This window comes from Chionomys nivalis, chromosome 1 (assembly GCF_950005125.1).
Source record: "Chionomys nivalis chromosome 1, mChiNiv1.1, whole genome shotgun sequence".
NCBI lineage: Eukaryota > Metazoa > Chordata > Mammalia > Rodentia > Cricetidae > Chionomys > Chionomys nivalis.
In genome coordinates, this window is record NC_080086.1 from 54315911 (window position 1) to 54343871 (window position 27961).

General features: G+C 40.5%; 1 protein-coding gene across 2 annotated transcripts in view; it reads right to left on the minus strand.

The window, feature by feature from the left end:
* The window catches only part of Tafa1 (TAFA chemokine like family member 1), a 519205-nt gene that overhangs the window by 91389 nt on the left and 399855 nt on the right, over window positions 1-27961 (minus strand). For both annotated transcript variants that reach the window (XM_057793134.1, XM_057793125.1), the window contains exon 3: window positions 27318-27458. In XM_057793134.1, the coding sequence (XP_057649117.1) occupies window positions 27318-27458 (141 nt within the window). The remainder of the gene's footprint in view (window positions 1-27317; window positions 27459-27961) is intronic.

Sequence of the window (27961 nt, forward strand, 5' to 3'; positions counted from 1 at the left end):
AAGCAATAGGAAGTTGGAAGCAATGGTTGTGGATAAGTGGAACAAGGGTTTTTTATTTTTTATTTTTTTGTTTTTTTGTTTTTTTTTTTTTTCAAAAGGCTTGCTGGCAGAAGGAGAGGGTCCAGAGAAGTAAATGTAATAGTACGTGAAAATAGTGAAATGTCTAGAAAATATAAGAGAGTAACTTGACACTGGGCAGAGGGACACAGTCAGCTTTTGGTTGTTACATACCCCAAGCTATCAATCACCTGCTAGAATGGACCTGAGTACATCCTTTAATATTCTAAATATCAGAGTCTCCCACCATGGAACAAAATGCCACCACTAATCTCACAACAGTTCCACACTGAGTGTTGGAGATGAGACAAGTAAATGCCTGCAATTACCATGAGCATTAAACTGGTTGCTTTGCCTTTACTCACTTTTTAAGTATGTTGTACCAACCAGTGCCATACACATCATTTTATACCTCTTCTAATGACACAAATGATTCAGTATACTGAAGAGATTCATCAACCTTGCTGTCACACAGACACAGAAATGCAGCAAACAGATTAATTAATGCCCCTGTGCTAAATCTGTTACAAAGCCAAGAAGCAACCAGAATGATATGGACCTATCCCTGCAGACTGCTCCACTCTACTCCAGACAACCTCATTAAGGAACAATTGTATTCAGATTAGTGGATTCTGTGTAACAGACACACGGCTCCACTTCTTGCACTTTGGTTTCAGATGAGCATGTGTGTCTAATTAACTGGACATGACAGTGGATCATCCGTCACACTGATGGAGGGAGCCCCTGCCACCTCAGAGGGGAACATTAACCACTGTTTCTTTCCTGGGAGGGATTGATTTGCCAGAGAAGCTGTCATTGTGATTCCCTTTTGGACATAAGTCTTCTATCTGTATAGTAGAAATTGGGTACTGAAGTGTGTAATTCAATTCCCTTTCATTTTCTGTCTTTAGTGACAGGCATATATAAATGATTTGTCCTTTTAGCTCAATGTACTGCTTATGGGATTGTAGAGGATTCCAAATTCAAGGCAATAAAGGGACTATATACGAAGGTCAGAGGGAAGGAAGGAGGCAGGGTCTCTCTGTTCAATTAGTCACATCTCTTTTCATGAATCAGAGATCCAGAAACCTTTTCTATAGGAGCAGACTTATGATCTTTATTATGACTATTTTGTTTTTTTGTGACTCAGTGCAAAAGTGACATAGAGAATGCACAAATAAATGAGTGTAGCCATATACCAATAAAACTTTATAAGAACAAGCAGAGGTCACTTGAGTGGGGAGGGTGTAGCTTCCCTATTCCTTTGTTAGGTGTATGGTTCCAAGAGTGTGATCACAAGCATACTCACTGCATCTTTGGGGAATTACTTAGAAATGCAATTTCTTAGCCCCTGCCTTAAAACCAAATTAGTCTTCTTGGAGATAATCTCTGATGTCTGTGTTTTAAACAGTTTTCTAGGAAATCCTAATGCATACAATGTTGAAGAACATTGGGTTGGGTCAAGAGTCCATCCCTATGATCCACATAGAGAGCGTTCTTCTACCCAACATACAGATAGAATTCATTTAAGAGGCTTTGTGTTTAGTGTTAGTTTCAATGATTATAAGGTTATCAGTTGTTATGTATTTGTTCAATATAAAATCACACACACACACACACACACACACACACGGAATTCCCTATGGAATTAGTTTGCTCTAGCTCCATTGAATGGACCACTTGTTTATTTGCTCACTGCCTAAACAAACATCTCACAAAGCAGATAACACCTAAGTGCTGGCTTCTACAAGGGTGCAAAGCCTCACAGTCATGCCTGTTTAGATCACAGAATTCAGAATCAGAGATTTTTCCTCCAACTGTATTGGTGCAGTTGACATTCTCAAAATGCAAACTAAAAATGGCAGAAAAATAGAGAAGGCACTCTACATAATCTGTTAAGCAGATGTCACAGAAAGTCAGCTAGTTTTTTAGAAAAGCAAATAAGGCTCTCCAAGTATATTGTTTATAAAATATGAAACACCTCAGAGATGCAGTCATCAGCTCTGCAAGTCTTCGGTGTAATATCATGGTGTTATGACAAGAACTGAACACAAATATGAGCTACAGGCATCAAAATGATGTTTTACTCTTTATTTGAATTATTGGACCATTGTTGGTAAGTCAGATAAATATTTCACTCCAAGAAACCAAGCCTATGGAGTAAATAGTGTTATCAATATTTTACAGCAAAGAACATGTGATGTTCAGAATGGGTAAAATACTGCTTGACATTGCAGAGGTTGGTTGAAAATGACAAAAGATGAGAGTCTCATCTCATCAAGCTAAAGGAAGACCTAAGAGTCCCAGATTTTTATATGCATGTGCATATTCTTGCAAATATTCTTAGGAAGTTATAGCACAATGTTCAGCTCTTCCCCGCAGATGTGTACTCTCTTCTATGGGTTGGTTTTATGACAGAAAGCCCAGGCAAAGGCTTCATTTTCCAGACACCCTTCGATTAATGAAGTCACTTGACTGCTCACAGCCAATAATATTATGTAAATAATAACACATTTCATATGAGGATAGGGATGAGAAAAGTACTAAATGGCAGAATTAGTATCATATGGCCAGGAAATGAAAGTGCATTCTCTGTTTACAAGGAAGTATAACCCTACATCTGATACATTTCAGAGTGTTCCCATCCTTAACATCTTAAGACAGGGAGCTGGGGTAGTCCAAACACTAGGCTTTTGGGCTGCCTCTATGGGGTATGGAGACTATGTTCTATGTGGGAGAAAGGGGAATATAGGTGTTTAGTGCTGGTAAGAAGTGTTGTAGAAAAGGCAGCCAGTGCTGCCCAGAGCAGGATGTTCTCACTTCCTAAGGGAGAATGACACCACATACACACACAAAAAAAATCTGCTTTATTTTTAAGGCTTTTTGTAGTGAGGTATAGGACCCTTCATCAGTGAAATGTGGAGTAGTCTGGATGTGAAAATGTCCAACACAGCCTCAGAGGTTGGAGACTTGTTTTTTTTTTTTTTTTTTTTTTTTACCAGGTAGTGATTTGAGGTAGTGATGGAAGATCTAAGTGGTCACTTGGAGCATGCCTCTAGTAAAAAACACTTTGTTCCTGGCCTATTAGAGTCCTTCTGCTTTCTAGTTAGGCTGAGGTGACAGCTGGTCTGCCACATGTTCCCACGACTATAGTGATGGGACAAGCAGGCCTGCTTTTCATCCCGCCCAGCTAGCTTTACACGCAAAATAACAACACACAAATTGTATTCATTTAAACACTGCCTGGCCCATTAGTTCCAGCCTCTTATTGGCTAATACTCATATTTAACCCATATTTAGTAATCTGTATAGAACCACAAGGTGGTGGCTTACTGGGAAAGACCCCAACCTGCATCCTTCTCGGGTCGGAGAATCATGGCATCTGCCTCACTTCCCTTCTTCCCAGCATTCTGTTCTGTCTACTCCACCCACCTAATTTTCTTCCCTATTAAAAGGCCAAGGCAGTCTCTTTATTAACCAATGAAAGTAACACATAGACAGATGACCCTCCTTCATCACACTACCATGAGCTTCTGCCTTGTTGAAGTGTTGAAGCCAATCAGCCATGTGCTAGAGGCTTTGAAACCATGAATCAAAATAACTTGTTCTAAAAACCTAACACACTGTGTGAATGAAGCAATGTGGTCAGTTTCTTAATCAGTTTGGTTAAAAGGCTGATGGGCCTGTCCTTCTGTGTTCCACATGACATTTTTGCCCTTGGTGGCCAAAGAGGACAGAGCCACAGCAAGAACAGGAGGATTCCAAAAATAAAGAATCACACATGGAGGGCAGTCACTGGCTACTCATATCCACCTAAATTTTCTGTGTGAATGAGGAGTGGCTTTCTATTGAATGTCTATTTCTGCTTTTAGTAAAAATTGTGAGATATTTAATCTCCTTTTTTCTCCAGATATTTAGATTTATTTCAGGCTGGTTGAATGGTTCAGTGCAGGTGTGCCACACTATTTTGGACATGCAAACTCTAGAGCTAGTTTTATTAACTATGAGAGATAACCAGCCCTCAAAGAAGGATAATGGCAAAGCATCATCTGAGACTTAGGAATTACAGCACAGGTCTCTCCCCCATTCTCTCTTTCTCTAGTCCCCCATTCTCTGTTCACTGTTTTTGCAACCTCTGGGCAATAGGCACTGTATCAACAACCTGGGAGGTGATGAGACTAATGTCATGTAGTGTAATGCTTAAAATTTTTGTCAGAATGAGAAGCTATGAAAACACCTAGGTGACCAACCTCTGGTATATTTCAGGGGGAACTTCTAGATTGGGTTAATTAAGAAAGTAGCAGTTGGACCCTGAATGATGATGTAGCACAATTAGTAAAAACCTAGAGACAGAAATTGGGGTTCAACTTGAAAGTCAGAAAAGCAAAACAGGGGCTGGAGAGATGGCTCAGTGGTTAAGAGCATTGCCTGCTCTTCCAAAGGTCATGAGTTCAATGCCCGGCAACCACATGGTGGCTCACAACCATCTGTAACGAGGTCTGCTGCCCTCTTCTGGTCAGACATACACACAGATAGAATATTGTATACATAATAAATAAATATTTAAAAAAGCAAAACAGTTGGCCACTGGCTCTTACCCCATCTCAGTCCTATATGGTGGCTCTGCCTCCAGGAATCTCAGAATGAGACTGTGTGTGAGAGCTGTCTCCTCCCATTTTATATTGCTCTCTAGTGCTGGGATTAAAGGCACGCACCACTACCTCACGGTTTCTATGGCAAATTAGTGTGGCTACTGGGATTAAAGGTGTGTGTCACCACTGCCTGGTCTGTAAGGCTGATTAGTGCAGCAATTTTACTCTCTCAACTTAGGGGAAGCTTTATTTATTAAAATACAATGGAAATACTGCTACAGGATGGTATTGACCCATGGCTATAACCTCAGACTGAATAAAAAGGAGACAGTGAACAAGGCTCCAGCACACATTTCTCCCTAAACTTCCTGATTGTGGGTGCAATGGAACCAGCTGCCTCCTCTCCTGCTACCATGGCCTCCCTGCCACAGTGAGCTGCATCCCCATATCCTCATTATCTTTAAGTTGCTTTTTTTCACAGCAACTTTAAGTTTAACTGATGCACCCAGCACTCTGTTTGTCTCACCCCTGGAACTAGAGCTTTGTCTAGTACTCTGCTAGGAACAGCTGTTTCTCTCCCAATCAGTGCTCTGGGTTAATCCTGGAACAGTTTCCCTGTTGTGATAAACCTTGTCTCCCACTGTTGTCTGCCCTTGGCAAATTTAGTGTGGAATCTGCACGGTGCAGGTTTACGCAGGCTCCCACAGCCTCCTTTAGGTGGACTGGCTCCCATTAGACTTCCACTGAAGCTCGTGAGTCCTGTCTGTTTGCATCTTGGTTTCTTATCTAGCTCGGATTTCTCTTTCCTGGGTGTGGGATACATCCTTGTAAGTGACTTCTAATCTGTTCGGAATATTAAAAGAGGAGTGGCAGAAAGAGGAACAATTTGAAGCACCGGGTGGGGCTTTCTAATGAAGAGGGCAGAGACTCTGACAGCAGGCCTGAAGCTGGCTCTGTCTGCCGAGAAGATGAAGGCATCGGAGAGACATCCTCGCCCCTGACCACCAAGGCGTAACAATACCCACTGCTTCTCAGCTCAGTTTTAAGGCTTTTGGATGATTTCACTTCCAGTTTTCACATAGACATCTGTCGGTTCTTGCATTTGGGTTAAATTCAAATCAGAACGCAAGTTTTGGAACGAAGTCTGAGCAGTCCACTCATTTATTCTGTTTTATATGATACACACCTGGCTTGTCCCACCTGCTTGGGGACTGTGTTATTAGATGATCATTAATGAATATTCGCTGGAGTTTAAGTATGAGCCTGGAGCTCCAGGAAGCCATTTGGCCCCAACACACCTTTGTAAATGTGTTTTTTCTATTACTCCCCCAGGTCCCAGGCAAACTGATTTGTGTCTTTGGAATAAGACTTTTGATTTCCATCCCTTCTATCCTGATGCTGCTGTCACCTTCATCTACGGTAAGGACAACAGATGCATTTGTGAAAAACAGTGAAAGAATTTGTAAGCTACTTCATATGTTATAGAATCCTTACATTGATCACACTGGGCAGGTACTATTATTTTTCTGGCTTACATATAAGAAGACTAAGGTCAAAGCTGAATTGCTTTAATATTTCTACTAGATTTTCTCATTGTGATGGAAGTATTACATATTTTTTGAGATGGGGTCTCAGTTTTGAGATGCAGTTCTCACTGGCCTGGATTTCACTATATAGTTCAGGCTTGTCTCAAACTTAGAGATTCACCTGCCTCTGTCTCTCCATGCTGGGATTAAAGGAATGTGCCACCATACCAGGGGAACTATTCTTTTAATGTTTTATGAAAATTTATAGATGAAAACTTTAAAATTTAAGATAATCCAGCTTCTAGAAAGGGGTGGAGGTACAGCCCACTTTTCTATGCTCTGTAGTCCTATCCTCTAGTTATTAACTGCACATATCTCAGTGTCACCAAAAAGTATTTAAAAGTGTACAGACCCCATCTTGCTCCAGTTAATAATTATCAGAGCGTGCTCTTTAAAAACCCAGTTCCATGAGTGAGGACTGTATGCCAATGCCAATGTGGGCAGTGATTAAAAACAAATGACACCTACGGACAAGACGGGGTGATTTTACGACCCTCCTTAGGTGATTCTAATGCAGAAGCTGGCAGAGAGTCAACGTTGTCTTCAATTCTCATAGTGTTATGTGCTTTCTCTGCCTGGTTAGGACTTCTTCGTCATAGACCTCAAGTGTCTCATTACTACAGTGACACCTGACCAAAGAGTTTTCACAGGAACTTTGAAGTGTGTGTGTGTGTGTGTGTGTGTGTATCTGGATGGAGAAATCATTCTTTAGCATGTCTGTCTTGACCAGTACCTCATTGACTCAAGGAAGCTGAATGGCAAGGGATTCTCAGAGATCCTCTTCTCTCTCACTCTCCAGCACAGAGAGTATAAGCATATGCCACAAGGACAAAATGCTCTTTTTTTTTTTGTTTTGTTTGTTTTGTTTTGTTTTTTTGAGACAGGGTTTCTCTGTGGTTTTGGAGCCTGTCCTGGAACTAGCTCTTGTAGACCAGGCTGGCCTCGAACTCCCAAACATCCGCCTGCCTCTGCCTCCCGAGTGCTGGGATTAAAGGCGTGCGCCACCACCGCCCAGCCAAAATGCTCTTTAGCATCTGCCTCGATTGCTCTTGGACAGAGGTACATTTGACTCGCAGCCACTCTACCTGCCAGGGTGTTAATGAGCTCGCCTCTTTGTCAGAACTCTGAGCCCCTCTTTACAGACTCATCCCACAGCCTTTTCTACCCAGGCACAATGCACTTCTTTCCTCCGTTCATTGTTGTTTCATCATGCCCTCTCTTGTTGACTTTACATTTTTATAGGTGCTATTCCTTCTGATTCAAACATTCTGTGCTGTCTCCTCCACGTCTCATTTTGGATATGGACTCATCTGCAACTTGCCTGCTCTCAGAGCATTCGGTTGACTCCCATAGCCGCACACATCATATGACTGTAGATGTGCGTCTGCTTTCGGTTCTATAACAGCCAAAGTGATGCTGTCTTTGGCCACTCTACCTCTGAGTCTCAGTGTCAAAGAGGATGGCTATCTGTAGAATTTGGTTTCTGACAGGAACTTTTTTTGAGCCTTCCATGCAGCGTTTTATGGTTTAAAGACGAAGTTGTGTTAGACACGTTTCTCCTGAGTCTCAGGGTCTACAAGTTGAAATCATTTAAAATGAGAAGTTTTAGAAAAATGGTCTTAACCCTGAAGTTTTCATTGAAATTCTAAGAATCAGCCAGCAGGTTAGAAAAGCCATTTTCAGAGTTTCCCTGTAGGAATAGTCATCAGGCATATTAAACCATTCTCCCTAAGACCCAAGACTCGTGTGAAGTCACGCTATGTGTTTTGTCTCCACCTAGAACATCAGCAACATTGAGGGGCAGAAGGTGTCTAGTAAGTCCTTTTTTCCATTAAAATGGATTTTTAAAAAATCCCTGGCATATCTGTGACTACAAATATGGAATGAACCACATGAAGTTTTTCAGTGTGGTATAGAAATGGTGAATTATGAGATCTGCTCAGGTTCTTTGAATCTGATTCCATGTAGTCCTTACAACAGCTGAGAGAATGTTCCAACCGTCTTATGTTGCTTGGAATAATAGTAGATAGGAGAGGAAGTACTTAGGGTTTTTTTTTTTTCTAAAAACAATTTCCCCTTTTAAAATTTATTTTATTTTCTCAAACAATCTTTTTTTATTTTACATACCAATCCCAGTTCCTTCTCCCTCCCTTCCTCCTGCTCCCCCTCCCCCAACTCTATTCCCCATTCATTTCTCAGAGAGGGTGACTCACATGGGGAGTCAACAAAGCCTATCACATCACTTGAGGCAGGACCAAGGCCCTAGTCCTTGTATCTAGGCTGAGCAAGGTACCTCTCCATGGGGAATGGGCTAGGGATAAATACTGGTTCCAAAGCCAGTGACCCCACAAACTTCCCCAGTCACACAACTCTCACCCACATTCAGAGGGCCTAGTTCTGTCCTATGCAGGTTCCCCAGCTGCCAGTCCAGAGTCATTGAGTCCCCACTAGCCCAGGTCAGCTGTTTCTGTGGATTTCCCCATCATGGTCTTAACCCCTTAGCTCATATTGTTGCTCCTCCCTCTCTACTATTAACCTCCAATTGCTCAACCAAGTGCTTAGCTGTGGATGGCTGCATCTGCTTCCATCAGTTATTAGATGAAGGTTCTATGATGAGAATCAAAGCAGTCATCAATCTTCTTAAAGGGGAATTGCAATTAAGGCCCCTTTTCCACTATTGCTTAACTAGGGTCCTCCTTGTGGATTCCTGTGAATTTCCCTAGTGCCAGATTTCTCACTAACCCCATAATGGTTCCTTCTATTGAAATATCTCTTTCCTTATTCTCTCTCTGTGTCCTTACCCTGAGTAAAGTGGGAGTGTGGCAGGGGTGGGGTGGGTGAAGGATGAAAGGGGAGAGGAGAAGGAAAGGGACGGGGAGAAAATTATTTTCTAAATATTTGAGACACAGTCTCACTATGTGGGCCAGGTTGATCTTAGATTCTTTTTTTGTTTTGTTTTGTTTTTTTTAATTCTTTGATATTTATTACTTGTTTACCTTTTAAAAATTATAAGAATTAAAATCTGGGCAGACATGTGGGAAATCCTTTAAGTAGGGAAATGGGAACAATTAGGAAACAAAACTCTCAGTTTGATTACATCATTTTAAAAGGCCCAGTGAAAGGTTTTCTGTATGTAGGCATGTGTGGGTGAGTGGGCATACATCCTGTTGTGTAGGCAGAAGCCAGAGTGGGACAATGAGTTTCCTGAACTGTCCTTCTGTCTTAATCATTTAAAGACACTGCGTCCCCTTTCTGAAGCCTGTAGTTGTAAGTAAGCCCCAGCCATGCTCCTGACTCCACCCATCTCCACCCACCCACCCTCACAGCTAGGACTGGGTTTGCAGACACACACGTGATCATGTCCAGCTTCTTATACGGATTCTGGAGATTTAAACTCAGGTAGCCATGCGTGCACCTGCTAAGGCACCTCCCCAGCTGAATTTTATCCATTTAAACTAATTTCACCAAATTTGGGGAAGAGATTAGTTTATCATAATATATTTCTCATAATTAAGATCACTCGGCAATTTTAATTGTACCACACATTTTGTATTTTTTTAACCAAATGCAGGACTGTGTGAGTATCATCAGTTGTCTGTTGCTTTAGTTTGCTTCCTTTGTAGTGATTGTTACCTTACCGTTTAGAACTCAGCTAAACAGAACTTAGTAAAGCGTTTTCCCTGATTCCCAAGGCTAAGCTTCCCTTTTGGGAAGTTCCTAGTCACTATATTCTTTTTTTTTTTTTTTATTGAAAAGAAAATTTCTGCCTCCTCCCAGGCTCCCATTTCCCTCCCCTTCCTCCCACTCCTCTCCCTTCCCCCTACTCCTTTCCCCCTCCCTCTCCAGTCCGAAGAGCAGTCAGGGTTCCCTGCACTATGGAAAGTCCAAGGTCCTCCCCCTCCATCTAGGTCTAGGAAGGTAAGCATCCAAACCGCAAAAATCCTCAATAAAATACTGGCAAACCGAATCCAAGAACACATTAGAAAAATTATCCATTATGATCAAGTAGGCTTCATCCCAGAGATGCAGGGCTGGTTCAACATACGGAAATCTATCAATGTAATCCATCATATAAATAAACTGAAAGAAAAAAACCCATATGATTGTTTCATTAGATGCTGAAAAAGCATTTGACAAAATTCAACATCCTTTATGATAAAAGTCTTGGAGAGATTAGGGATACAAGGGTCATACCTAAATATAATAAAAGCTATTTACAGCAAGCTGACAGCTAACATCAAATTAAACGGAGCGAAACTCAAAGCCATCCCACGATAAGGCTGTCCTCTCTCTCCATACCTCTTCAATATAGTGCTTGAAGTTCTAGCAATAGCAATAAGACAACATAAGGGGATCAAGGGGATTCGTATTGGAAAGGAAGAAGTTAACCTTTCATTATTTGCAGATGATATGATAGTGTACATAAATGATCTTAGATTCTTGTTCCGCTCACTCAGCCTCCCAAATGCTGACAGGCATGTTGTACCACACCTTGAAAAATTCTTTGAGTTTCCTTTTTTTTTTTTTTTTTAAATTGGTGGTTCTGGGGATGGTGCTCATGATCTTGCACATGCTAAATTTATAGGAGGACAAAATGCCTCCATAAGACCAGACTGTAGGCAAGCCCGTCCTATGGGGCATTTTCTTAATTAGCGATTCATAGTTGGTGCCACCTTTGGGCTTGTAGTCATGGATTCTGCAAGATAATGGGATGAGCAAGCCTGTAAAAATCACCCCGCATGGCGTCAGCATCAGCTCCTGCCTCCAGGTTAACAGCTCCTACCCTGTTAAGTTCCTGCCCTCACGGCTTTTGATGATGCACCATTACATGGAACTAACTGTGTGGGAAGAAACCCTGTCCTTCCCAAGTTCCTTTGGTCACTGTGTCTCATCACAGCAATAGAACCCCTGACTAAGACAATGCTTTTATGGATTTATTGATGCAGCACTGTTTTATTCCTTGTTTACAGGTGAAAACCCATTGTTCAGGGGACTAAAATGTTGATGAGTGTGGGGATAATACCTGGCAAACCTAGGGTGGAGATCTAGGCCTCTCTGTGCTCTAGCCTTTAAGATTCTCAAGGGTCAATGAAAGTTCCATTTTGTCTCTGTGGGAGTAGACACAACTGTCTTATCCTATGTGGGCACTACTTTTCAATTGCTGAGGTTGAAGCCTGGTTCTAACATATGGTGGTTTTGTCATCTCAGGAAAGTCCCTTTTCATTTTTTTACTCAGTTTTATCAACAGGAAGATGAGAGTAACAAGAATATGCAACACAGGCTGGGTATATGAGTGTAAAGTACATGCTTTGTAAATGCGAGGACCTACGTTTGAATCCCCAGAACCCAGGCAAGGTTGAGTACAGTATACACATCTCTAATCCCAGTGTTTCCATGGTGAGATGGGGTGGGATGCAGAGACAGAGGCAAGAGAATCCCCAGAACCTCATATGCTGGCTATGAGCTGTACACAGCAAACAATGAAAAGAGAGTCATTGTGTCAAGCAGGGCAGAGCAAGAGGATAGGCAGCAGCTGTTCTCAGACCTCCACACATATCATGGTGTGTATATGTGCTCACACACATAAATGTGTACACTTAAAAGCACACACAATGTATCATTCACATAGTGGATGCATCTCATGCATTACTAAATATATTAAATGTTATAGTGTTAGAAATTTTATTAGTGAGTGTCTCACATATTCTTTGCTCAATAACTATCATCTCCTCTAGTTCTTAACATTTGCCTTTAAGTGATGCTTAAGTGGTGGGAAATGTCTGCAGGGTACAATGCATTCCCTTATGTCATTTTTGAGACACAAGATGTTTGATGATTTTCAGGCAGTGAGAGGATAAATGGCTTTTCCATCATCCCTCCATTCATGTACACACTCTTCTGAATTACACCAACCACTTGAGATTTTAAGAGCTATGTTGTAGCATCTGGTGATAGCATGTTAATGAGATTTGGGGGAGGGGTGTAGATACATTGAATATGGTGTTGTCAATCCATATAGAAATGTCTATTACAGAAAACCGCAATTTGTCAAAATGCAGAGAAGTGACTGTAGGGTGTCCATCCCCAATTGATACATCTATGACACAATTCTTACAACTTAGGTCCAAGGAACCCTTAAGGAGAGAGGATGGAAAAATCTTAAGAGTTGAAAGACCAGGACATCAGCTGAGCAACTGTGTCTTCTATATAGAACAAGAAAGCTACATCCATCATATGGTTTTCTAAACAAGATCTTTATAGTGGAAATGCCAGTTACCATACCAATATGGATGGGTGAAATCTTACAAGAATCCAGACCTAAAGGAAAAGCTATAGGCAATTAATGACTGCAAAGAGAGAGAGAGAGAGACAGAGACAGAGACACAGGCAGATACAGAGAGACAGAGACAGAAAGAGAATAGTAGTCTTCTTTAGGGACAAGCTCCCAATACTACATGGACTCGGTAGGTTGTATTTATGTATTTATATATATGCATACATATGATAATAATAAGTGAAGAAAAAAATAATAAAGATATAAATGAGAGAAGGATGTGTTAGAAATAGAAGAAGGGGGGCAGTAGAAGGGGAAGGAAGATATGACAACAGGGGTTTGAAGGCACTCAAAGTATTTTATATACATATGAAATGTCATAATGAAACCCATTAGTTTGCATAATTAATAAATAGCAATAAAATCAAAGCAAAAATGAATTGTCAGTAATGAGGGAAACAAGAAAGGGGAAGATGAAGTGACATGACATTGGAGTCCATTGCCATATTGAAATGTGCCCCAAGGCTCCTTGTGTGATTCCTCTTTGTGAAAAGAACTACCTGCAAGTTAATATGTGATTAAAATAGGAAGGCAGACTTGAAAAACAGTGACTGGAAATCCCATCCAGATGTTTGTTTTGTTTGACTTGGGAGTGGCTGTGAGGCATATTTGTGGCAGGGTGGCGAGCCAGAAGTGAAGAGTATACGACACGTGCGGGTGACAGCAATCATAGGGAGGATGACACGTGCGAAAGCTACTGACGCCAAAACGATAATACAGCTTTCTTTGCTTTGGCATGGTCTGAAATAATATTGCTGAGGTTTTGAAGTCTGTTGTCAAACACTAGATAGGAGTTTTTGTCTCAACAAAGAATGCTTTGTGCCATCTCCTTAATCACAAAACCTCCTGGTGGGTTCACTATCCAGTTTCTCACTGCAGATTCCTCTTTTGATGTCTTGATTAACACCTCTCAGACTTCGGAATCATATCAGGAAGTGATGACACCCAGCTTAGTTATGCTACCCTTTAATGTGTGGCCCCATCTGTCTTTCCCACCTGTTCTTGAATACAATCTCACAGTTCATTGGCTTTTAGCCATAATAGCTTTCTCTCAAGGTCTTGATCAAAACCCATGGATTTTGGTCATGCTGTCTCTCTGTTTGGAATGCTCACTCTACCATCTATATCTGTAGGGCACATCACAGAGTTCTTACTACAGAGGTCTGCTGACTTCCCAGAAGTATTCCCGAGGAACATCCTTGTAACATCTTCCACAACTAAATGTGTAATCTGACAACTTGCACTTTTTGCTGCTAGAGAGATTCACTCACCTACCCATCCACCCACCCACCCATCCATCTATCCATCCACTCAATAATTACTAGAAAGCATTGCCGTATCCCAGGAATTATTCTAAATTTCAACACATAGTGATGAAACCAAGCCTGTTTCCATGTAGCAGGCAATCTAACAGGAGAGACGGACATTAGCCTAAGTGTGTTAAAGTCGATGGATAGAAACTATACAATCAGAAAGGAAAGCAGTGGGTGCTTCAGGAGGATAGACATCAGACTTCTTGACTTGATACATGCGGGCTGAAAAAGAAGAGTCAGATAAAAGTGAGAAAGGGTCACCAAAGACACATTTTACATGGAGGAATTAATAAAAGTCAAGGAAAGTGTTTGTGAAGTCCTGAAATCAAGGCATGGAGAAAACTTGAGGTGAACAATGATGGGTATGTGTTGGAAAAAAGGCATAAGGAAGAGTCTCACATGTTTCAATAGCGGTGTTCTCTGGGGAGATGAACATGAGAAGGGGGCAGGTACTCTCAAGATTCTTACCAGTAATATCTCAGAAGCCTAGTCCTGACTAGTCTTTCCAGGAGCTCTCCACTAGAGGGCCCACGTGAGTCTCCACCATGTCCTGGAAGATGCTACCAGGTTCTTTTCCATCAGCAGTCCTTACTATATACAGAGCTTTGAAAGGATTATAAGAAACAATACATATAACACATGGGGTAAGGCACAAACTGAGAAACTAGTAATTATTCTTTTTTACTTATAAACAAATGATATTACCAGTTTTAATATTAAGTTATAGCAAATGGTCCATGTAATTTGTATCATTTCCAGTTGCGGTGGACAGCTGCCTCATTTGTAGAAAAAAAAGGGTATGGTAGTATCTAGAAAGACTCCAAATAAAAGATGACATCATTGGTAAGATGCAGTGAACATAGCCTGGCTCTGATAGCTTTCTGGCTCTAGCTGCCTCATGGCTTGTTCGAGAACATTCTATGATTTTGAATTTTATGATCCTAGCAAAATATCTCCAGTGTAATATTCCTTTTCCTATGAGCAGCTGCTGAGGTGCTGGTTTGTGTTAGCTGCACCCTGAGGCATATTGATGAGAACATGCACCAGTGCAAAGAAAACTCACAAATACCAAAGGAAAAATGAAGAACAATTTCTAAATTAGTACATGCAAGTCATTCCAAATTTAAACAAATGTGGCCTTCCTTTGAAAGAGTGGCTGGCTAATTACCCAGTCTTTTTCCTAACATAAATACTGGGAGCTGGCAGTTCACTGGAACATTAGACTTAATGTGATAAGGAAAATATAAAATAATATCAGGAATTATAGAGACTGTTCTTCATCTTAGTTACTTTCTGTTGCTGATATTAAATCTCATAACAAAAGTAAAAAGTGATTATTGTGGGGATGAAGTCAGAAGGGGAATAGCAAGGCAAGGTATAAGCTATGTGAAGGGGAAGTGGGAAATGGGGGTTTCTTTTTTTAATTATGTTTTATTTATTTTTTTGTTGAAAACATTTCCGCCTCCTCCCTGCCTCCCATTTCCCTCCCCCTCCTCCCACTCCTCTCCCCCTCTCCCCCACTCCTCCCCCCTTCCCCCACTTCATTCCCCCTCCCTTTCGAGTCTGAAGAGCAGTCCGGATTCCCTGCCCTGTGGAAAGTCCAAGGACCTCCCCCCTCCATCCAGGTCCAGGAAGGTGAGCATCCAAACAGGCTAGGCTCCCACAAGGCCAGTTCAAGCAGTAGGATCAAAACCTAGTGCCATTGTCCTTGGCTTCTCATCAGCCCTCATTGTCTGCCATGTTCAGAGAGTCTGGTTTTATTCCATGCTTATTCAGTCCCAGTCCAGCTGGCCTTGGTGAGCTCCCAATAGATCAGCCCCACTGTCACAGTGGGTGGGTGCACCCCTCGCGGTCCTGACTTCCTTGCTCATGTTCTCCCTCCTTCTGCTCCTTAAGAAGGGAGATAAATATAGAAGGAAGGAAGATGGTAAAGTAACAGTAAGGTATCTAAAAAGTGATAAGAATCTTACAAGTAAGTATCTACCTATAATGCTTATAAGTCAAAACATAAATATACGCACACAGTTCAAATAAAAAATGTCCGCCTGGGCTGACAATGCTTCCCCCAAGAGCCATAGACCAAAGAACAATATTCCCAACAACAAGCACGAAAGTCCTCTTTTGAGCTGTTGGTCAAAATTGTATAAGAGATTTCCAAAATATTATAAACTATTGCTATTGCCTTTGGTTGTCCCCAGAGAAGGAAAACAAGTCCTTATTGCTGAATACATCATGTATATCAGACACGGCTCAGAGGACCAGAGCTGGAGATGATCAGAAAACCACATCCTTGTGGACTAGCTCTCATTACACCAGAAGGAGCCATGCAAGCTTGCAAGGGAGGGAGACAACCAGGAGTCCCAGCCATCATAATGACCATCATTGCACGACAGCCTTAAGGGTGTAACAGTCACATGTGTATCTTGGTTGTAACCAGCAGTTCTCTAATTGGACTTAGGAGCTACTCAGCAAGAGGAAATTATACCTTTCCCAAGGCTAATGAAGTCATGGATCTTAGAGGAGAGCCTACAGCTACCATAAATTTTTTTAAACCAGCACTATATTATAAATACTCATCCTTATACCCACAGATAAAAGTAGTTCTTATTCCTTATCAAGGAAACTTTTCTTTGCAACAGAGACCATTGCATGAAATCACAACCTACCAAAATTGCAGAGTTGTGGAGCCCAGTCCTACCTGATACATCTGTAATACAACTCCTGAATCTAAGGCTCAAGATCATTCCAGAAGGGGAGGCAGAAAGATTTTAAGAACCAGAGAACAGAAATTTTGCTGTGAAATTTTGTTTTCTAGAAATGTCTGAAGCTACACTCATGAAGTTTTACCAACATAACTATGCAAACCAGAGAGCAGGAGAAACAGTCTTCCCCTCCCCTGGGAAAAGCATACCAATTGTCTGTCCAATATCAAAAGGTCAGAGCTGAAAGTGTATACATATGAGCAACATTATATGGATTGTGTAGCTTGAATTTATGTACTTAGGAATACACATATACATACGTCTATGAAAATTAAAAATAAAGAAGCCACAAATTTCAAAGAGAGCAAGGGTAGGATACATCAAAGGGTTTGGAGGGAGAAAAGTGAAGGGTAGAATGATGTAATTATATTAAAGTATCAAAAATTGAATACTTTTAAAAAGTAACTTAATGGGCTTATTTTGCCTCAGAGTTTCACAGCAGGAGGATTTTGAGGGATCTGACCCACACGAACAACGTCTCTACAGTCAAGAAGCAGCAAATGATGGATACCTGAGTTCAACTCTCTTTCTCCTTTCTATGTAATCCAGGATCCCAATCTAGAGAGTGGTACTATCCACAGTGGGCAGGTCTTCCCACCTCAGTTAACCCACCTATGATAATCTGCCATAGGCATGCCCAAAGGTCCATCTCTTAGGTGATTCTAGACCTGATCAGGTTGACAGTTTGAGATTAACCATCACACCCTCTGTTTTACAAGTGAAATGGGGTGAATCAGGGACGATGAAAGTTCTGTACCTGTGTTCTTTGTCAGGTGGATACCCCAAACCCATCCAGATGGTCCTGAGAAGTTGGTGCATGCAATTGCCTTTCTGAATCTTTTGCATACCTTGGAGACCAGGTCCCTCATCTCATTTTCAAGAGATCATATATGTCGAGGAGATGTTGATGCACTAATGGTTATGACTCCTGTTGGAGAATTAATGGGCACAATCTATCTTTGACTGATAAATAGCCCACTAAAAGGTAAGGGAGAGGGCACAGAGGGTGGACTAATGTATGTGGAGTTCTTGTGGCATGAGGTTATAGAGCTGGCCCTATAGGGGTGGATAATTAATCTGCCACTGCAGGCTGGCAGTCATGGTTCTAGAAGACCACATTCCTCCTGCCAGTGAGGCTTTCTTGCCTATTTTGGCAATGTCCATAGAAGACTGAAGTGGAGGGAAAAAATAAATCTTGCGTTTTCCAATCTTATAGTTAAACAGATTTTAGATGTAGATATTTCTGGGTCTCTGCCATCTGGTTAGTATGGATTGTAATTCCTTGTTACTGAGGCTATGGAATTTCACAAGCCCCTGAGGTTGCAACTTTGCTTACAGTTCAGGAGGGTACAGCCCATTATCGTGGGGATGTCATGGTGGCAGGAGAGTGAGGCAGCTAGAAAGGCCATCTAGACTTTGGAAGCAGGGAGCATTGAATGTTACTTTGCCTTCTCTAATGTAGTCTTGGATCATAGCCTGTGAGATGGTATCACCCACATGAAATGTGGGTTTTCCTGTACTGACTAGCCTAATGTAGAAACTCTCTCACAGATGAGCTTAGAGGCTTGTTTCTTTGATGTCAAATTGACAGTCACGATTAGCCATCATAGTAGGCAACTCATGCCCTGTTTGCATTAGGAGTAAGCCTTCAGAGATTTAATAAACTTCAGAAGATGACGGAAAGTATTAACTTTTAAAAGTATTATTCGACTGTGTGAATTTATATGTGAGTGTCAGAAGGGGCCATCTGCATTGCTGTTCTCTTAGATGGCATTATCAGAAGGTACTGCATAGAAATACACGACTATCCCCAGCAGTGTCCAGCACCACTGCAGAAAACAAGGCCATGGATTTTTCCAGGGGTCTGAAATAATTCACAAGGCTTTCTTGTTATTCATATGGTCAGAGCATTAATAACTCAAGACCTTGAGACCCTGTCTTCTTGAGCCTCGAGACCAGTCAGAGGAATGAGGAGCTGGTTCCTTAGACTTAGAGCAACATTTTCTCTCCCCTTTGGGAAAATAAAAGAATTGATTAAAAGTGAACTCATATGAGAACAACACACCTGGGCTCTTTAGAGATAAATAAAAACCAATTGCTTTGGGAGAAACACAATCATTTATGAAAATGATATCATGTGTCATCAAATTTATAGCAGGTAGACGACTGACAGGTATTGGGGCTATACCATTATCTCTTTCTCTGACTCTGTCTCTCTCTCTCTTTCACACACACACATGCATGAATGCATGCACACCCCCACACTCACATACATATTCACCCATCATATACACATGCACACACAAAAGCTTGCATGTACACCTTTTACTACATGACATGTATTTTATGACTGCTGTATTTCACAAACCTGTATTATACATCAAATGTAATTAATTCCATACATTGTTTTCCCACTGAAATGACACCAAGTTCTCTGATTTTTTAGCTGCTGTCTAGATCCATGGAGCTAATATGTGTGAAAATGCAAGGAATTAAATGCCCAAGAACTGTTGCTAAATAAAAGTAAGCACAAGCAGCTATAACATATCCAATTTCTATTATGTCCTCAAAACATCCAGTCTCATTACAACTTCTGGTATTTATCATCCTCCCTTTGGTGAGCCACACAGAGAAGAGTGGCTAACTAATTGAGTTTGTAAGCCGTTTGTCATTGAGAATGATTTAAATGTAATTTTTCTCTCCTCCCTCCTTAAGACTGAATATTACCAAACTTTTCATCTCTGCCTACTTGATTGATGAAACTGCATCTCAGTGTTTAATTTACATTTCTCTAAATGAGTAATGTCCAGTAATTTTTTTCAAGCTTGTCAGCCATTTCTCTTTCTCTTTCAGTCACTTATTTGAGGTATCCTCCTACGCTATGCTCTAACATTACAGACATGGATCATTCTATTTAATATATTAACATTTTATTTATAAAGTTTTGTGTATGCACATCATAGGCCTGTGTGTGCGTAATTATTTTCTGTAAAGATGTAATGGTTACTTCTCGCAGTTACATTGCAAAATAATTGTAGGGAATGAGGAACATAAAAAATTACTTTTATTTTTACTTTCCCTTTGCTGCACCTATATACATAAGTTCCTTTTGAATAGTTCTCATTGACAAATAACTATACATTATATGGGATACAGTGTACATTTGTACTATAGGGTGTATACACATATTTCTGTATATATCATGTTGTTTATTACTTTATACTAAAAAGTATTATGAAATAACTTGCTTTTAGCCAATAAATAGTCAAAGAAAAGTGACTATATGAGTCACATGACTTTCATCTCATAGTCTTTATGGATCAGGTGTCAGTAATTTTATTGTGCTAGAGACTTAAGTGACTGTACGGAAGAATGGAGACTGAGGAAAGACGAGGTGTCCTATCCAAACACAATTCCAAACTTATGGTACGCTGCTGGCCAAAGGACTGATATGTGCATGGTTCTTCTCTCTGTTGGTAACGACTCTGCAAACTGGAAGAGAAGGCTAGGAAGGTGATGGAGGATAGTACAATGACTTCTGCTCTGAGAACCGCTGCTCACCAGCTTCTTGCTATTACCATCATGAAAAAGAGCGAATACAGAAACTGGCTTTCAGTTAAGAGGTGCTTCTTGTACGAATGCAGCCTCCAGTTCCTTTGTGGCTGGGCGGGTGCTGGTCTGTAGTTGGGAACTCAATGCTGTTTCAAAGAGAACTCGCATATAATTTAAAACCCACATCTGCATCTGCAAGTGCCGCTATTTTACACATAATGGCGTCCGAGCTTCTCTTCTAGTGGGAGGAGTTGGTTCTGCCTATTAAGCCAGCTGGACTTGCCCTTCCGAGAGCAAGGCAGCTATTAGAGGGAGGTGATGGAGAATGGCATCTCTGACACGTCACATGAGCTCCTCACATGGTGCTTCATTGAGTGGATGACAAACAACAGTGCAAAACCCAAAGAAGTCTTTTCCCACCACTACCATATTTATAAAGAAAGCAAACATTTTTTTTAGGTTATGTCTTGAAAGGTCTCTAGATTATTGGCAAACCGTACCTGAACTTACAGGTCATGAGATATTGGAAAGATCTGTTCACTGTTTGCCTAGGGGGGTCTAAGAAAAAACTCTGAGCCATAGACACAGGAAAAACAAAGCAAAACTATAGTATCTACAATGTCATGGCCTTGTGTCTATATCATGGAGCACATAAGGTCTATGTAAGTGCTTGTAACAGAACAAAAGCTTATAGTATAAAATATTTGACACTCATTGCAACTTTAACCAACCAAGTAGTCTGCAGAACTTCTTAGAACTTTTAATATGATAGTACAGTTTGGCAGGCTACCAATGGGACTATTTAGTGTCAAATTGTATATAATATTATTCTATGGAAAATATGTTGAATTTAAATTTTATCTCTATTCTCAGGCTTTCCCAGCATTATATTGTGTTTTGGGATTAAGATGGTATATGTCAAGTACATCAAAAAATTTTTATCATGTCTTTTCCATCCAATCGATATCCATGAAACACTTGCAAAAATTCTGGTTTTGAATCTCATGTCATACAACTGTATGAGACTATATATTACACATCTAACTCTGTCAAGTAAAATTGTTTGAGACAGGAACTTTATATGTAGCCCAGGTCAATCTTGAAATTTTGATCTTCTTGCTTCTGCCTCCTGAGTGCTCTGGTTATGAATTACACTATCATGTCTGTTAAATTTTTCTTTAATTGTTCTAAAATGTTGTCCTTCTCCACACAGATAAGTGTACTTCTCATCAAGGAAGCTTCTCTTTACAACAGACAGAGATCAATACAGAAAACCACAACCAGTCAAAATACAGAGTTGTGGAGCCCAGGCCCAAAGGATACAGCTGTAAAACACTCCCTCATCTGAGTGTAAGGAAACATTCAGAAAGATTTTGAAGCCAGAGGATCAGAGAGCTTGCTGTGAGATTGCGGATGCTAGTTATACTCATGAATTCCTGCCAACATGACTGCCTAAACTTGAGCTGAACAAAATTGACATCAATAGACAAGGTAATATGGGCAGAGAAAATCTTATGAGGCCTCAACCATACACAAAGAATTATGGGCAAACTGAGGAAATCTGGGAGTAGGAGAAGTGGCCTTCTACAAGGAAAAGAACACCAAATGGTTGTCCAGTATCAAATGTCAGCCCTGGAAATATACATACAAGTATCACTCTAAGGACCAAACAGTTTATATTTTGAAATATATATATATTTCAATATATATGTATATGAAATATGTATATATATATACATATACTATATATATGTATATGTATATATGAATGTAATAACAATTAGTGAAAAAATAGGTCATAAATATGAAAGAGAGTGGGGAGGGATATATGGGAAGGTCTGGAGGGAGGAAAGTGAAAGAAGGGATGCTGTAATTATATTACAATCTTGAAAAAAACATAATCCCCTCCAAAAGAAACAAGCCCAAAACAACAATAGCAATACTGAATAGACTGTTCTTCAAGTCAATGAATCAATCTATTTTGTGAGAAATCTATTTAGTGTTTGTGTTCAGAGTCTGTGGAATACCCTTTCTAACTCACTACCTTTCCTTTCCTCCCTATGGCTCTCTCTCACTCTGTGGCCTTTCTCATGTCTGCCAGTCTTCTGTGCTGTCAGAATCTTTGTGTCCCTTTCTATGTGTTCTTGTCTTGCAGGCTTATGACAAGCTAGGAGAAGATTGTGCTGATGTACAAGGACTTGTTTGTGTCACAAAAGTTACTAGAAAAGTAGTGACTTTTTCATTGTATTAGCAAAGGGTTTAAGGAGATCTTGGGATGCTCATGGGTGAAGGATTAAGAGATCTCTAAAAGAAGTTTGCTTCTGCACTCTTCCCCATGCCTGGTGACAGAGGGTAAGACATAAGAATATAAGAGCCTCAAGTCGAAATCACCAGGAAGTGGAGTCATTGAAATAGTCATCCTCTTGTCTTACTGAGAAGAAAGGCAGAAGAAGTTACAAAGTCAAATCAGACTTTGACTAGTTTAGACTGAGGTTAATGTCTACAAGACATTACAAAGCCCCTGTACTGTATGAACATCTCATTATGAAACAGGTCCTCCCTATAACACAGACACATATACAGAGAGAGAGAGAGAGAGAGAGAGAGAGAGAGAAGGGGGTAGGGAGAGGGAGAGAGAGTGATACACACACACACACACACACACACACACACAGAGAGAGAGAGAGAGAGAGAGAGAGAGAGAGAGAGAGAGAGAGAGAGATGCATTGCCCTGTTAATACTCAGTTATATGGAACTAAAAGCATGGTTTACAGAATCACTTCTACCTAGTTTATGGCAATGACTCCAGAAGGTCCAATTCCTATGATATCTAATAGGAAGATACAGACATTGCTTGAAGTATATCATATTTCTGTAATGTCTTTTCCTATTTACCTAGATATTTGCATCTTACAAGAAAGCGTTTGAAGCTCAAATGTGGTAATACCAGATGTTGCTTTTAACTATATTTGTTGCATGAGGTCTCCTGGAACTCCACAGCCCAGGTTGACCTTCTGTCTCTGCCTCTTAGGGAAGAGAGTAAGGGGAATTCAAAAAATATTGCAAGTGTGGAAAGCAGAGAGTGAATAAATGAAGGTATATTTAATCATTGAGAATCCTATGTAGTAGCTATTGACAATTATGTCTGGAAGAATATTCACAAACATGGGAAATAGTTATCATATATTAAGTTAAATGAGCCCTCTATCAATTAGTATCACAGAATCTAAATCTAGTAAATGTCTCCATTGAGCTTTTAACATTTTGGTGCTTGGCTAGGACTATAAGGCAATCACCAAAGCCATGACCATTTCTGGAAATGGTATCATGGGTGTTTTCAATGTATGGGTATTATTTATCTGTGGCTTTAAAAATCCCTACAGTGGACTTGAACTCCTGAGAAGCAATCGATGCTATCCAAGATGATTGGTTGGAAAATATTCTCAGAACACATGGGGGCCAAGATGCCACCATGCTGAATTAACATGACGCTGATATTTCTAACAATTATTCATACTTACTAGTAAGATAAGAAATAGAACCTATAATTTAGAGAACACTTGAGGAGTGCCAATGTGGAAATCACATTACAATCATAGTTCTATTATTCCTCACCTCAGCTCCAGGAGACAGAACTCCTTCGCATTCTCATTTTAGAGAGGACAACACACTGTGGTGAGAGGGACACACCTTGCCAGAGGCTGTTCTACTGGTAAAAGGTTTAGCTGTGATTCTGCCCAGGTGTAATAAGGTAGGGCAGTATTCTAGCAACTCCATCAAAATGATTGCTCCATACTTATTCTTTCACACTGAGTGTTAGGTTTCCAAACAAATTAATTGATAGCTACATGTACTTGTACATACACGCCCATAGATTTGAAATTGGAATGCTATTTAAATATGAATATTCATCATCATACTAAAGAACTTTTAAATTATTTTTCTTGGAATATGGATGTGGTGGTCCTTTTGTTTGAAACAACCTCACTGACAATAGTTTCCAAAATTAAATAAACTTGTCGTGAGATGAAAATATTGCTGTCATATGGTTTATCATCCGACACAAAATTAGAGCCAAATGCAATTTCCCACTCTCTCAGCACAGCCAATACACTGTACTTTGTGTTTTTCATCCAAAATCTGAAGGCAAGTCCATTCTAGATCATTAGTGATGAAAATAAACTAGAAGCAGGATGAAGATTTATAGGTAACAACCTTAATGTTTCTTTGGCCAAGAACCTAAGAGACCATTGTAGCTTTAAGCAGTACAATGCCTCCTGCCTTCTTGGCAAGAACTTCCTCCTGGAATAGGCCAATATGGCTTTAGTAGGCTAGTTGCCTTCCTTCCCTCATTACCAATTCTTCATGGTGTTCACTGTGATACAGAACAGTCCAAATCACAATCGAAGTCAGTCAACCTCAGTATCAATGACACTGTTGTAAATTCTTTGGTCAGGGGATGAGTCCAGTGTAATGTGGATGCTTAGCAGTATTCCTTGCTAGAGCCAGCAGCAGTAACGTTCCCCTTCTTGACAGATATTACCAAGTGACTCCTGGGGCACACAGCTACAGTACAGAACTGATAGTACTGTATTCTAAAATTTGAGTAGTCACATTCTTCAAGATTAAATTGACTTTCCCATGGAACAGAAGAAGAGATTGATGGCCATGTAAGCTTATCCCTCTGGCTGTTGTTGACCAGGCAAAAGTCGACCTCTTGACCCACATTGGACCAATCGCACACACACTTTTGTCTCAGAAATCTTATTTACAGCATGGGATCTTGGTTAAATATGCTTTACCGAAGCTTTACTATCAAGCCAAATGAGATCAGAGTAGTGCCTTTTACCCATTTCTAATTCATATGAGAATGTGAAGCAAATACTTGAAGAGAGAATCAGGCCCTAAAAAGGAGAATGAAGTAAGCAAAGATCAGAAATCAAAGGAAGAACAAAGACAAGTAACTGCCAATGGTTCCTGCAGAATTCTTGTACTTTCTGAAATAACTTATCTTTTCCTTGCCATAACTTGAGTGTGCTTCTCTCTCAACCACCCCCTGGTCCATAAAGAAAAATACAAAATACAATATTATCTAGGAAGTGTCCTCCTTACCCTGCATATCTAGAGGAAGAAGAGTGGACCTAAGCCAAGAGATAGAAGTTCTCAGTCCTGCTCTATGACCCTGCACTCATGGGTCATTTCCCTGAGTCTCAACCTCCCTGGTGAAGAATCAGGAAATCAAATCATACCTACACTTTTAAATTTTATTTACTGTAGGGAAGCACGGGCTCCCTGCTTGACCATAGTATATAAGATTATCTTAAGGGTGTCAGCAAGATTTAGGATTAAAGTCTGCGATACTGGCATTAAGAGTCACAAAAGAAAAACTGTCAAAGCATGTATCGAGGGGATTATCCTACTATCCTTAGTCTGTTTCTTTATGCTTGCATTGGGAAAGAAACAACCTCCTCTGATATCCAGTCTCTGCCATGGCCTCTTATGATTTCTGTATGTTTGTCTTTATGTTTTGGCAACCAACTTTATACTAAATAGGGTAGACTAATGTAACCTATAGGATAGCAACAAAATAATGACACACAAGCTCTAAGGTTTAACATAAAGGGCATTGGAGCTTATGTTCTGCTTTCTTGCAAGGCACTCTCGGGAAAACCTACCACCATGTTGTAAAGAAACCAAGATCCAATGGATAGGTTCGCATGGCAGAGAACAATAGCACGTGCCACCAGCAATGTGAACAAGTCACCCTAAAACCTCCCACTGGCACCAGTCAACATGTTGGAACTCAATTGCGACTCCATGAGAGCTTTTGAGACAGAACCTCCCAGCTAAGTTTAAGTCTTAATCCATAGGCATGGTAAGATAACATTGGAAATTTAACTTAATCTATTTATTTGATACAGGGTTATATGTAATCCAGGTTGGTCTTGAAATTCCCATGTAAGCAAGGATGACTCTGATTCCATTTCTACCTTCCAGCCATTGAGATCACAGGTATGCATAACTACACCAGGTTTATGCCATGCTGGGGTTTGAATCCAATGCCTTCTGCATGCTAGGCAAGCATTCTACCAACTGAATCACAACCCTAGTCAAGTATTTGGTATTTTCGGCTATTAAATTTGGGTGTGACTTATAACACACAGAAATAGAAACCTCATATAACAATAGTAAGCATTTTGGTAGGATTAGCTAAAACAGCAATGAGCAATGTGTACCAGATTTTAGCACATACTCAGACAATGGTGTTCACTCACGCGTATATCCCAAGCAACTAGAGTGATACCTGGTAGATAATTTGTGATCGCTAAATATCTTTTAAATGAACTTTAGGTACTGCAAACTTTCCTATTGCTAACACTACCATGACCCCAAACAAAATTCTTTCCAAATAAGTTGAATCCATACATTTTTTTTGTTCTAAAATTTCCTTTACTTAGTTTTCTTTTACAATATTAAAATATGTGAAATCGCTCAAGCCAGATGTCTCTCTCTCCTTAACCCCCCGTGTGTGTGTGCTTCTATAACAGAACACCTGTGACTAGATAGCGTACAAACATAATAAATTAATTCCCACAGCTCTAGAGACTTGGATTTTCATGATCAAGGCATGAGTGTTTCTGATGGACGTTTGTATTCTGATGGTGGCCTTACATGATTCCTCACTACATAGTGGGAACTTCATGAGTGTTTCTGACGGATGTTTGTATTCTAATGGAGGCCTTTCATGATTCCTCACTACATAATGGGAACTAGAAAAGGAGGGGCACAAGAGGGGCTGCCCTCCCCTTTTTAAATAGCACTAACTTCACTCACGATGGTGCAGCCCTCATGACTCAGTCACCTTCCAGATGCCTCACTTCCTGAATCATCAAAATGGCAGTTTGCCTTCAACATGAGTTTTGAAGTAGACATTCAAACCTAACAACAGAGGAACAAAAGTTCCACATATATGCTGAATTCTGACATTTAGCCTCACAACAGTTTAGATATGCCTTGTCCATGGTCAGAAACGCAGTTTACACAAGAAAACACATCGTATCTTGTGTGCAGTGAATTAATGAGTGGATATCCATTAGAAAGGACTAAAACCCATTACTTACCATCCACGCAGGAAGGTCGGTTTCTTGTTGTCCCAGCCACTTTCCCAGGTAGACAGGAACACTTCACTGTTTGTGACCGTTCCTCTATACGGTTCTTGTTACAACACCTGTGGGCTGCAATCACTTCGCAGGTCCCTCCTTCTGTCAAGACAATAAAAAGATGGACATTAATTATTTCTAACTCCAGGGCTCCTGTGGTGTATTAAAATACACAGACAGGTTTGGAGAAAATGACAGCAATTATAGAGGGGCCCTGTGACATACAATTACTAAAGAGCTCTCTTCCATGGTCCATTGCAGCCTCAGAGAACCCAGGCATTCAAGTGCTACACTCAAAACAGTGAAGAATGCCAGCAAATAAGTAAATGGGCATCTCGAGATGTCATGATTCTGGGTTGGATGTAATAGAAAGCATAGAAAGCAGTGGAATAGCAAATGCCTGGAGCTTATATGCCAAGTAAAGAAACCACCTGATTTAGATGTTCTGTGCTGAGCACTCTTACCTGTGCTATTTGCATGTAAGGTTCTCTGAACACCCACTAATGAGAAGCAAAAACCCAGTGATGCAGAACCTACAAGGCTATAAAGTGGCCAGGAGTCAGGTCCCTTTTCCACTGCCTACCCATGATAAGGGGGCTGAACTA